The sequence below is a fragment of the Bos indicus x Bos taurus genome, chromosome 5, assembly GCF_003369695.1.
Source record: "Bos indicus x Bos taurus breed Angus x Brahman F1 hybrid chromosome 5, Bos_hybrid_MaternalHap_v2.0, whole genome shotgun sequence".
Classification (NCBI taxonomy): domain Eukaryota; kingdom Metazoa; phylum Chordata; class Mammalia; order Artiodactyla; family Bovidae; genus Bos; species Bos indicus x Bos taurus.
Genome location: NC_040080.1, coordinates 45,393,899 through 45,404,967, shown reverse-complemented (window position 1 = coordinate 45,404,967; position 11,069 = coordinate 45,393,899). Strand labels below are relative to the sequence as shown.

At 52.4% G+C, this 11,069-nt stretch overlaps 1 protein-coding gene across 1 annotated transcript in view; it reads right to left on the bottom strand.

Moving 5' to 3' along the window:
- Positions 1-4,947: 4,947 nt before the first annotated feature.
- MYH9 (myosin heavy chain 9) overlaps positions 4,948-11,069 on the bottom strand; it is an 86,103-nt gene continuing 79,981 nt past the window's right edge. The window contains exons 35-41 of the mRNA XM_027541764.1: positions 10,329-10,457; positions 9,347-9,435; positions 9,123-9,246; positions 8,696-8,904; positions 7,928-8,036; positions 7,651-7,823; positions 4,948-6,491 (exon numbers count right to left, since the gene is read on the bottom strand). Coding sequence (XP_027397565.1) covers positions 6,359-6,491; positions 7,651-7,823; positions 7,928-8,036; positions 8,696-8,904; positions 9,123-9,246; positions 9,347-9,435; positions 10,329-10,457 — 966 coding nt within the window. The 3' untranslated portion in view covers positions 4,948-6,358. The remainder of the gene's footprint in view (positions 6,492-7,650; positions 7,824-7,927; positions 8,037-8,695; positions 8,905-9,122; positions 9,247-9,346; positions 9,436-10,328; positions 10,458-11,069) is intronic.

The following is an 11,069-nucleotide window of genomic DNA, read 5'->3' as shown; positions in this document are numbered from 1 at the left end:
TAATTGTATTAGTTTTGCCAAATATCAAAATGAATCCACCACAGGTATACATGTGTTCCCCATCCTGAACCCTCCTCCCTCCTCCCTCCCCATACCATCCCTCTGGGTTGTCCCAGTGCACTAGCCCCAAGCATCCAGTTTTTTTATCCATTCAGCCAATCTATGTCTATTGGTGGAGCATTTAATCAGTTTACATTCAAGGTAATTATTGAGATGAGTGTTCTTGTTTTGTTGTTTTGAATTTGTTTTAATAGGTCTTTCTTTTCCCTTTTCCTCTTTTGTTCTCTTATGATTTGATGACTATCTTCAGTCTTGTGTTTTGATTTTTTTTTATTTTTTGTGTGTAAACTCATATATTTTTGATTTGTTACCTTTAGGTTTTGGTATAGCAGTCTGTATATATATATATAATCATTTTAAGGTGGTCTCTTAATTTCAAATGCATTTAAATACCTTGCGTTTACACGCTCCTCCTGATTATTCATTTTGGTATCATATTTGTATGTGAATAGTTTCCTGCCTTTACTGTATGTTGGCATTCACCAGTGAGCTTTTCCATGTCATAATTTTTCTTAATTCCTAATTGTGGTCTTTTGCTTTCCCTTGAGAAATGCTTTAGTATCTGTTGTGAAGTTGGATTGTTGGTATGAATCCTTTAGCTTTGGCTTGTCTGTGAAGACTTTTACTTCTCCAGCAAATCTGAATCAGAGCCTTGCTGGGAGGAGTATCCTTGGTTGTAGGTTTTCCCTATCACAACTTTAAATATACGGTGCCACTCCCATCTGGCCTGCAGGGTGTCTGCTAAAAAATTAGCTGATAATCTTATGGATATTCCCTAGTGTATACACATTTTTTCTCATAGTGATGCCTCCTGAGACAGGTCTGTCTCTCCCGTCTCCCCTCAGACTGTGGCTCCTTGACAGCAGTGCTGTCGTCTTTTTAAAAATTGATCATTGTTTTGGCTGCACCGGGTTTTTGTTGTCGTGTGCAGGCTTTCTCCAGTCGCAGCGAGCAAGGGCTGCTCCTCCTTGTGGTGCGTGGGCTTCTCACTGCAGTGGCTGCTTTTGTTGCAGAGCATGGCCTCAGTACTTGGGGTGCACGGGCTCAGTTGCCTCACAGCAAGTGGAAATCTTCCCAGATCAGGGATTGAATCCATGTCCCCTGCATGGGAAAGCAGATTCTAAACTATCGGACCATCAGGGATGTCCTCCTTGTATATTATTTGTAGCTTTTAATATTTCCTCTTTGTTTTTCATTTTTTTCAGTGTAATTATTATGTGTCTCAGCATGTTCCTCCTGATTAATCCTGTATGGGACTCTCTATTTCTACTTCTAAACTTCTATTTGTATTTTTATGTATATAGTGGGTGAGTTATGTTTCACTCTGAACTTGAGTAACTGTTACCTTTCCCATGTTAGGGAAGTTTTCAGCTGTTATCTCTTCAAATATTTTCTGAGGCCCTTTCTCTTCTCCTTCTGGGAGTCCTACAATGCAAATGTTGGTCCATCTGATATGGTCCCAAAAGTCTATTAAACTCTCATTTCTTTTCATTCTTTATTCTGCTTCACAGCAGTGGTTTCTACCTCTCTTCCAGCTCACTGATTCGTTTTTCTGCCTCATTTATTCTGCTATTGATTCTTTCTAGTGTATTTTTCATTTCAGTTATCGTATTTTTCAACTCTGTTTTTTATCTTTTCTAATTCTTCGCTAAAAATTTCTTGTAACTTCTCATTCTGTTTATCCATTCTTTTCCCAAGTTCTTGGATCATCTTTACAATCATCACCCTGAACTCTTTCTCAGGTAGATTGCCTATCTCCACATCACTTCGTTCTTCTGGGATTTTTATCTTTTTCCTTCATCTGGAACGTATTTCTTTGCCGTCTCATTTTGTTTAAATTTCTGCTTGTATATAGTGGGTGAGTTATGTTTCTCGACTTTGGAGAATTGGCCGTTTGTGAGTGACTGAACTGAACTGAAATGTCCTGAGTGCCAGCAATATACTCCCCTCTCGTCACCCAAGGGCCAGGAACCAGCTGGTGCAGGTAGTTCTGACCTGCGTTTGCACACGCGCTTCCACAGGCTACAAGATCAGTTTTCCTGCTTCTGGTGTCTGCCCCCTGGTGGGTGAGGCTGGTGGAGAGGCTTGTGTAGGCTTCCAGCAGGGAGGGACCAGCGTCTGCCCACTGGTGAATGGAGCCAGGTCTTGGCCCTCCGGTGAGCAGGGCTCTGTCAAGAGGTGGCTGTGGGCTCAGAAAGTCTGGAAAACCTGTGTGCTGATGGGTGGGCCTGTGTTCCCAACCTGTTGACTGTCTGGCCTGAGGATTTCTAGTAGCAGGGTGAGATCAGGTCTTAGTGCCAAGAACCCAGGATACCTGCCTGCAGTGAGTTCACATAGGTGAACACTCCCCGCTATGTGCACCACCAGATTTTATGACCCCAGAGAGAGCCATAACTGCCCCCACCTCCCCAGGAGATCCTCCAAGACCAGCAGCTAGGTCTGGCCCAGGCTGCTATGGAGTCACTGCTTTTGCCCTGGGTCCTGGTGTGTGACATCTTGCGTGCACCCTCTAAGAGTGGAGTCTTTCCCTCAGTCCTGTGGAGCTCCTACGATCAAGCGCCACTGGTCTTGAAAGCCAAGTGATCTGGGGGCTCCTCCTCCTGATGCCAGACCCCTATGCTGGGAAGACTAGTGTAGGGCTCCTGTAGGACTTCTGCAATATCATTATTCTCCAATTTGTGAAGTGCTCACCCAGGTGAGATGGGATTTGACTATATTGTAAGCACACACCTCCTACTGTCTCATGATTTCTCCTAACTTAGGTCTTTGGGTGTATCTTTTTTTTTTTGGTAGATTCCAGTCTTTTTTGTCAATAGTTGTTCAGCAGTTAGTGGTGATTGTTGGTGCGCTCCTGAGGGGAGGTGAGTTCAAAGTTCATTCTACTTTACCAACTTGTCTACAACCCTTCCAGTAGTTCATCGATTTTAATTATCCACACGCCCATCCTTTCCATTAGTAGTCAAGATTTACCTGATTAACTACTTCTAAAAACAGACTCTTCCAATATCAGAAATCACCAGTGTCACTGGCAAAGCCCACTGGGGTCCCCAGGAAAAACAAGACGGAATCTAGGTGATTAGGTCTACCCTCTTCTGTGATTAGTGTAGTTTTACTTGGGTACAGAAGGCCTGTGCGGTGGCCTTGCACGTAGCACATTGGATTAACATTCTCAGCACAGAACCACTGGGCCAGACACTTGCCAGCCATGTGCAGAAGCCGGCTTTTGTGCTCATTACCATACTCTGGATGCAAGATTTGGAATTTTCTGGAAAAAATAAGCAACTGAGCAGTTAGGGGTGAAGAGGTCTCTGATGCCAGCAATCAGAGACCAGTGGGCAAGGTGACTCCTTAGTGGAGGAAAATGAAGAGGTGAGCACTTGTGGGGACCAGGGTGGATGGTCCGCTTCAGGGGCCAGCAGTGAGGAGGGATGAGCAGGGGTAACAAGAGAGGCTGGATGATGGGAGGCTTAGCATGCTTTAGGCTCCACAGATACATGTGGATGCCTGGAGAGGGAGCCAGGACCCCTCCCTTCCACAAGGGACTTTGGAATCTGTAGACCCTGGGCTCTCATGCTCATGCATGGTGGGTGGTCAGGCAGCGGACTGCTCCCTTCCTCTTGATGGGCAGAGGTGGGCACCCTCCAGCACTTCCCAGGCACAAGGTGAACAGCCAATCCATAGGACTTTAAGGGGGAGAACTAATATTTGTGGGTCCTGTAGTGAGTTAAACGGTGGCTCCCCAAAAAGTGTCTACGACCTAATCTCTGCAACTGTGTATTGACCTTAGGTGGAAAAATGTCTCTAGAAATCCTTTAAGTGAAATATCTTGCGATCAACATTGATTACCTAAATCCAATAACTAGCATCCCTATAAGAGACACAGAGACAACAGAGAGTAGGTGGAGAAGTCCACGAAGAGACAGAGGCAGGATGGAGGGGTGCAGCCACAGCCAAGGAACGCTGCAGGCACCACCAGCTAGGAGAGGCGGGGAAGGCCCCCCAGAACTTCTATGGGAGTGGGCTCCCACTGACAGGAAGAAGGGCCCCAGACTCCAGTGCTGGCCCCCATCCACCTCTCCCATCACCTCCTGCAGCTCCTTTCCCAGGGCCTGAAAGCACACCTGCTCGGAGGCTGGACAGGCCAGCTGCTGGAGGCCTGGCAAGCATCCGGTCTAGGAGCCTGCAGCTCTCCTGAGCAACCAGGCTGGCCAAACACTGACCTGGGTTGGTGGGGGAAAGGAGGCCTGCATGCAGATAGGCTACTTGAGTCCACACCTTGAATCAAGCGCGAGCCCGATCCCTTCTCTAAGGAGAGCCTTTTTCTCCCTCCCCTCTCACCTGCAACTGCAGGGACACCTGTCTTTCCTGCCCTCACACTCCCAGTGCCTGGTGAGGGGCCTGGCTTGCACCCAGCCTTTGTTGAAAGAATGAAGGAACAAAAGCTGACAGTCCTATGGAAAGCCTCTGCCCCAGCACCCACAGGCTTAGGCACCAACTCCCTCATTCCTGCTTCTGCAGCCCCTGGGACGAGCCTCCAAAGGGCAGGCTTTGCCTTGTCTGATGACTAAGGAACCTCTGAGAAGCAGGCATCTCTAGCCCCTGAGCCAGCTCAGTGTCCAGCACATAGTAGGTGCTCAGCAACTGAAAGGAATTGAGATTTATAAGACACTTGTAGCATCCTTAAATCTGGCCAGCCTGCCTTTCTGCCTGACCACCACCCCCTATTAAAGCCTGGGCCCCAACCATGCTGCACTCCTGGAAGCTTCCAGAAATCGCACAAAGGAGGTACCTGCTGCAGAAGCAAAGCACAGTCCTTTCCAGGGAGCCCAGATACAGTGCCTTCTAGGCCACCTGCTCCAGTGCACAGACAGCCCCCAGACACGTGTCTCATAGCACAAGGATCTCTTTATTGTGACGCTCAGTGGAAAACATCTGTAAACCAGCTCACTGTAGTGGTGACAGCTGCAACCATGCTAAGGCACTTTCATTATATAAAAAAAGGGCGGGGGTGGGAGTTCTGTCCACTCCTTTGTGACAGCAACTGGGACCTGAATTCAGAGCTTTTTAGGCCTATGTAGCTTTAATATATCTTCATGATTTCTTGAGTTTGTTTCCTTAAAAAAAAAAAAAATGCCTTCTTTGCCATAAGTAAGTCTAAATGCAGCATATACAAAATAGTTAGGAATACAAGGAAATTCAGCCACCAGTGTAGACCAGTGTAGGACAAGCTATTCTCTTCTAGACGTGCTTCTGAAGGAAAGGCAGTGATAAAGACTGGGAATTTTATCACTAATTACAGTGAGAGGGAGAAAAGACAACAATGTTTTCTTTTTCTTTTAAAAATGTCTGTGCAGACGGCAGCGTCTTGAGTTATACTGAGTCAACGGTGCTGATCAACTACCCTCGGGCCCCAGTCCTGGCCCTTTCCACTGCTCTGGCTGTCAGACTCGGGACAAGTCCATTAACCATTAAATATATTTGGTCCCCAAGAGTGTTGGGAGAGGCCACGGCTGGCCTTTCCAGCTTGGCCCCTAGGCCCTGCCTGCTCGGCCCAACAGCCCCGCTGCGGCAGGGATGGGCCAAGGAGGGGAAGGGGTCATCATTGCACTTGAGACGTTTGAGAAGCAGGAGGGGACAGTGGCGCTGCCCAGCGGGGTAGGGAGGAAGGCCCTTCCCTCCCCGCCCCCGGCATCCTGTGCCCTGCACAGAGGTGGACCCCCTGGGTCTGCTCATGTTGGACCACCCAGAGTCCACGGGAGCAGGGGAGCCAGTGGGGCAGAGGGTGTGAGGTCACCGAGTGTGATTGCCAACAGCAAAGGAGGGAGAGGGAAGAGCTGGTGGGGAGGCGGGGGAGGTGACAACTCTTCTGGGGCACTGGGCTAGCAAAACTCCTTAGTCTGAAGAAAAATAGATTCATAGAAAATTCTCTTGCCCATCCCCGGAGGCCTGCTCTTGCCCTCCTCGCCTCACCATCTTGTGCTCTGTGGCGAGAGGGCGGGAGATCCGGCTGGTCGCTCTGTCCCTGGGCCCGGGCCCAGGACCCTGACTCTTTGGTATCAGATTCGGGATGGGGGTGGGAGGGGAGCAGGGGGGCTGCAGCAGAGGAAGCCGAACGCCCTCAGGGAGGCCTGGGGGACGGGTGGGGTGGTGAGGGGGGCCTGAGGTCCCTGGCCTGGGGGGACGAGGTGGGGTCACAGTCACAGCAGTCCCCAGAGGGAGGAGGGGGTGCTGTGGGGGCTGGGGAGGGGAGGCGGAGTCACTGATGTCCGTCTCCGGGCAGCAGGAGAAGAAGAGCCGGTTACTCGGCAGCTCTGGCCTCGGCGGCTTTGGCCTCAGCCCCGTCGGCTTTGCCATCCATCTCATCGTCCGAGCAGTCGCTGGCACCTTTCCGGGCCATTCGGCGGGGCACAACGAATGGCAGGTCCCCACGCCTGGGGGCAGAGGCAGCGGTTAGCAGGGCCGGCCAGGTGGCCACAGAACAGCTCGTGTGTTTCAAAGCAACCTCAGAGGAAGACTAGCTCCTGACACCCCACGGGGAGAAGCAATGGGGGGCCTCAGGGTGGGACAGGAGGGCTCACGATAAGGGGGGTGACTGAAGCTTCCTGCTTTCACTCCAAACACCAGCAAAAAACTGTCAGGTAATAGGGGCTGATTAAAAGGAGGCCCAGTGGTAAAGAAACGCCTGCTAATGCAGGAAATATGAGAGACACGGGTTCGATCCCTAGATTGGGAAGATCCCCTGGAGAAGGAAATGGCAACCCACTCCAGTATTGTTGTCTGGAGAATCCCACAAAGGAGCCTGCTTGACTACAGTCCATGGGGTCGCAAAGAGTCGGGCACGACTGAGCGACTAAACAACAGAAGGAGCCCCAAGAGCAGAAGGAGCCACCTCTGCAAAACACCACACTCTGGTCACACTTGGTACCAAACAGGTGAGATCAAGAGACAGGCCGTCAGTGCAGTGTACACAAACAGGCACCTCTTCCAGTCCCAGAAAAGAAAACCAACAACATAAACACTGACTAGACTGTTGCTTTTATGCTTAAAAAACAAAAAGGATCACTGGGAAAAGGAAGTCAACAATGAGAATCTCGACCAAAAAGGCCCTCTGCCTCAACCATTTCATGCTGCCTGATCGGGACACTCCTTCGAGAAATGCCAAGCAGCCCTCTCCACCTGATCAGGGTTGGAAGATTGACCGGAGTTGTGCCAGGGCCTGGCTGGGTGGCTTTGAGCAACTTCTAGTTCACAAAACCTGAAAACGTTCTCAGCGGGTTTAAGGGCCATGACAGGAACAGACTTTTCAGGCAGGATGGGAATCAATCACCCAGAGAGATTATTCAAAAGGCTGGGCTACAGCCTAGGAGGCCGGAGAACCAGGAAGGGCTCTCTGAAAAGCACTTTTCTGGTGTCAGTAAGTGCCCTGCCCACTGACAGGGCTGAGAAAGGGGACTGAGTTTTACAATAGCCTCATGGTCAGAATTCTGCTTTTCAGGACAAAGCAACTTTTTGGAGGAGAAAGGGTCACACGGCGGGGTGGGTATGGGTGAGGGAGAGGGAGTCGGGCGGGGGGCAGTTGGCGGGGCTCACCTGAGCTTGTTCTTGAGGGAGCTGACCTCGCGGTTCATGGCATCCGCCGTCTCAGTGGCATCCTCCAGCTCGCGCTGCAGTTTCCGGCGGGAGGCATTGGCCCGCTGGGCCTCCTCCTCCGCCTCCTCCAGCTGCCGCTTGAGCTGCTTCAGGCGGGTGGACGCCTTGTCCGCCTGGAGAGACGCAAGGCCAGGGGCCCAGGTCAGGACCCCACATGCTGGTGGCCCACCCCATTCTCAGCTGCCTCGGGGCAGGGCCCTGCTCCACCCTGACTCACCTGGTCCTTGTACTGCTCGGCGTTCCTCCGCTCGTCATCCACCTGCAGCAGCACATCCTTCAGCTTCTTCTCGGTCCGACGCACTTGCTTGCAGGCTGCCTGGCGCTCCCTGCGAGGCACCAATACAGTGACTCAGGGGGACCCGCTCTTTTGGAGGGTCTGGTGGATAAATCCACAAACTGGGCCACCCATGTCTGGGTCTCACTGGCCTGTCCCCTGTAGGGAGGCCTTGATCAATGCTCTTGTGAAGGCATTAGGATTGGCCCCATTTCACAGATGAGGAAACTGAGGCTCAAGGAAGTGACATATCACAGAAAGCATATATAAAGCTAGAAAAAAAGAATGACTGATGCCCATTACAATCCGGGTTCAATCCCTGGGTTGGGAAGGTCCCTTGGAGAAGGGAATGGCAACCCACTCCAATATTCTTGCCTGGAGAATCCCATGGACAGAAGAACCTGGTACGCTACAATCGATGGGGTCGCAAAGAGTCGGATACGACTGAGTGACTTTCACTTTCACCCCTAAAGAAGTCTGTCTTGCTGAGCCCACAGATGGGCTGCCCAGGGAGTGGGAACTACCACCTCTCTGATTCAGCCCTAAGAGAGTCACCAGGCCCAACTTTAGAAGCGGGCCGTGGGTTCCTCTTCAAACTCTAGAGCCCTAGCAAAAGGCCCCAGGAGAAAAGATGAGAGCCCCATTAGGATAGGGGATGGGCACACAGAGAGGCCCGAAGATGGTGCTGGGTGGTGGGCGAGGGACACCCACTTGGTCTCGTTGTCCAGCTGCTCCTCCAGCTGTGCGATCTTGGCCTCCAGGGCAGCAATGGAGGCCTTGAACTTGGACTTGACGGTGCCCTCCATCTCCTGCAGCTTGACCTTGAGCTCCTTGTTCTGGCGCTCCAGCTGCTGCCTTGCGTTCTCGTTCTTCTGGGTATGGCTGCGCTCCAGGTTCAGGTCTGTGTTGAGCTGGTCGATCTGTGGAAGAAGGGCTGGTAAACTCAAGGAAGGCAGGGACCCTCATCACCAGATCCTCCTGGATGAGGGAGCTGCCCAATGGGAAGGGTTCAGAAGCAGCTCAACCCCCAAAAGAGAGGAACCAAGGAGACGGTGCAGGCACCAGGATGTCCTCCTCTGAGCATCGGATGGATGGCTTCTGCTGGGGGGCCCGGTGGGAGGGAGGCCCGACTGCCCACCTGCAGGTTCGCCTTCTTCAGCCTGTCGTTCACCAGCTCCGTGTTGCCCTGCTCCTCTTCCAGCTCCTCCTCCAGCTGTGCAATGCGGGCCTCCAGCCGCCGCTTCTCCTCCAACGCCAGGGCACTGGAGAGGGTGGAGAAAGGTAAGAGTGGCTAAGCTGGAGCTGGGAGCCCCCACACCCACCACCTCCTCCAGTGGACACGCCACGCTTGCCCCAGCTCACCCCTTGCCGCTGCTGTTGGCTATCTCGTCGGCCAGCTCGTCCCGTTCCTGCTGGGCCTGGCGCTTGGCACGCTCGGCGGCTGCCAGCTCCTGCCACGGGAACCCAGAACGTGACCCATGGGGGTCCCCATAGCCGACAGCCTCCACTCTCCATTCCCAGTACTCTGAGCCCCTGGCCTCCTCTTCTGAAACCCCTTTCCCAGGCCTGCTTCCTCCATGAAGCCCATTTTCATGAGCCCCTCTGAGGTCACAGCTTAGGCACCATATGTTTACATAGCCCCCACACCTAAGTGCTAAAAACTAAGCCAGGGGTGTTGTAATAAATAAGAAATCACCCTGGCCTGATGGAATGCTGGTCCCTCTGCTTTCCAACGAGACAGGAAGCAGGGGCGACAGGATAGAGATATGAGTTAAGGCCAGGGTGCCGGGGCTCTGAAAGCCAGAAGGGCAGAGGTGGCCTCTGCACCTGAGGCTGAGGTGGCCTCATCAGAAACCCACAAGCTCAAGAGGGCACAGCCAGTCTTGACAGGAAACCTGGCTACCTGGCCCAGTCAGGAGCAGAACTCGGTTGCCAGCATCCTCTCTGCAGAAGATGGCCTAGAGCCTGGGGAATGCTTTCACAACCAGCCTTGCATGAGGCAAGAGGCCGCCAGGGGACATTCAGTGCAGGAAGCCTCTGGAAGGGCCCCCTGCTCGCCAGGCGGCAAGTCACAGTGGGCAGCGGTGGTTACCACAGAGCCCCGTCTTGTGCAACGGAGTCGGCCCCAAATGGTGACAATTTAATTCACACACAATTTAATCACACCAGGGAGCCTTCCAACTTAATGAAACCTTGCACGGCAACCTTTCAGAAAACAAGAACCAGCCCTGCCCACGCCTGGAGCTTGGCCCATTTTTCAAGGCTTTCCCAGGTGACCCAGGCTGGTGAGTGGAGGCTCTGGGCTGCCACCTGCTGGTCAGAGGGTGCACTGCACCCGGCCCACCTCCTGCAGCTGGATCATCTCGGCCTCCATGCTCTTCAGCTTCTTCTCGTTCTCCTTGGACTGCGCCAGGATCTCCTCGCGGGAGGCGCGCGTGTCGTCCAGCTCCCGCATGTAGTCCTTCATCTGGGCCTGGGGGCGGGGAGGAGAGGCTTGGCACCACCACCCCAGCCATTCCCGTGCACCACCCACCAGAAGACACCCCACCAACCCCACCCCAGCCCCAGAAGACACCTCACCAACAGGGACCGGTGGCTGGTTCTCAGCCTGCACCCACGTTCAGCTCACACAGTTATCAAAGGGCAGGAGGGAAGACAAAGCGTTTCTGTTCTACACCACTGACAGTCTTCTGACCGTTAGGGTTTACAAAGGACACCTGTTAGGCCCTGGGTGTGTGTTAGTCCAGCTGCATTTCTGTTTACTTTCTACCACTTCTGGTTGTCTTGGATCCCACGCTCCAGGTCAAGGGCCACCTGCCAGGTTAGCTCCAGCCACAAGACTTATAAGCCTATGTCCTTTGTTCTCCTGTGATTCATTCTAACTCTAAAGATCTTGGGAAATACTTTTTCCCCCTCCTTTTCTTTTGTAGGTAAATCCCAAACTGGGATTCCCCAGGCCCAAGGGTACAAGTCTCGTTGTGTGTGGCCAGGTGGTACCAACTAAACTACCGCCATCAATGCATCTACAGCGCACGACTCTGCCAGCACCAGATGCTGACATGTGTTATCGTTGCTGGTTTGCAGG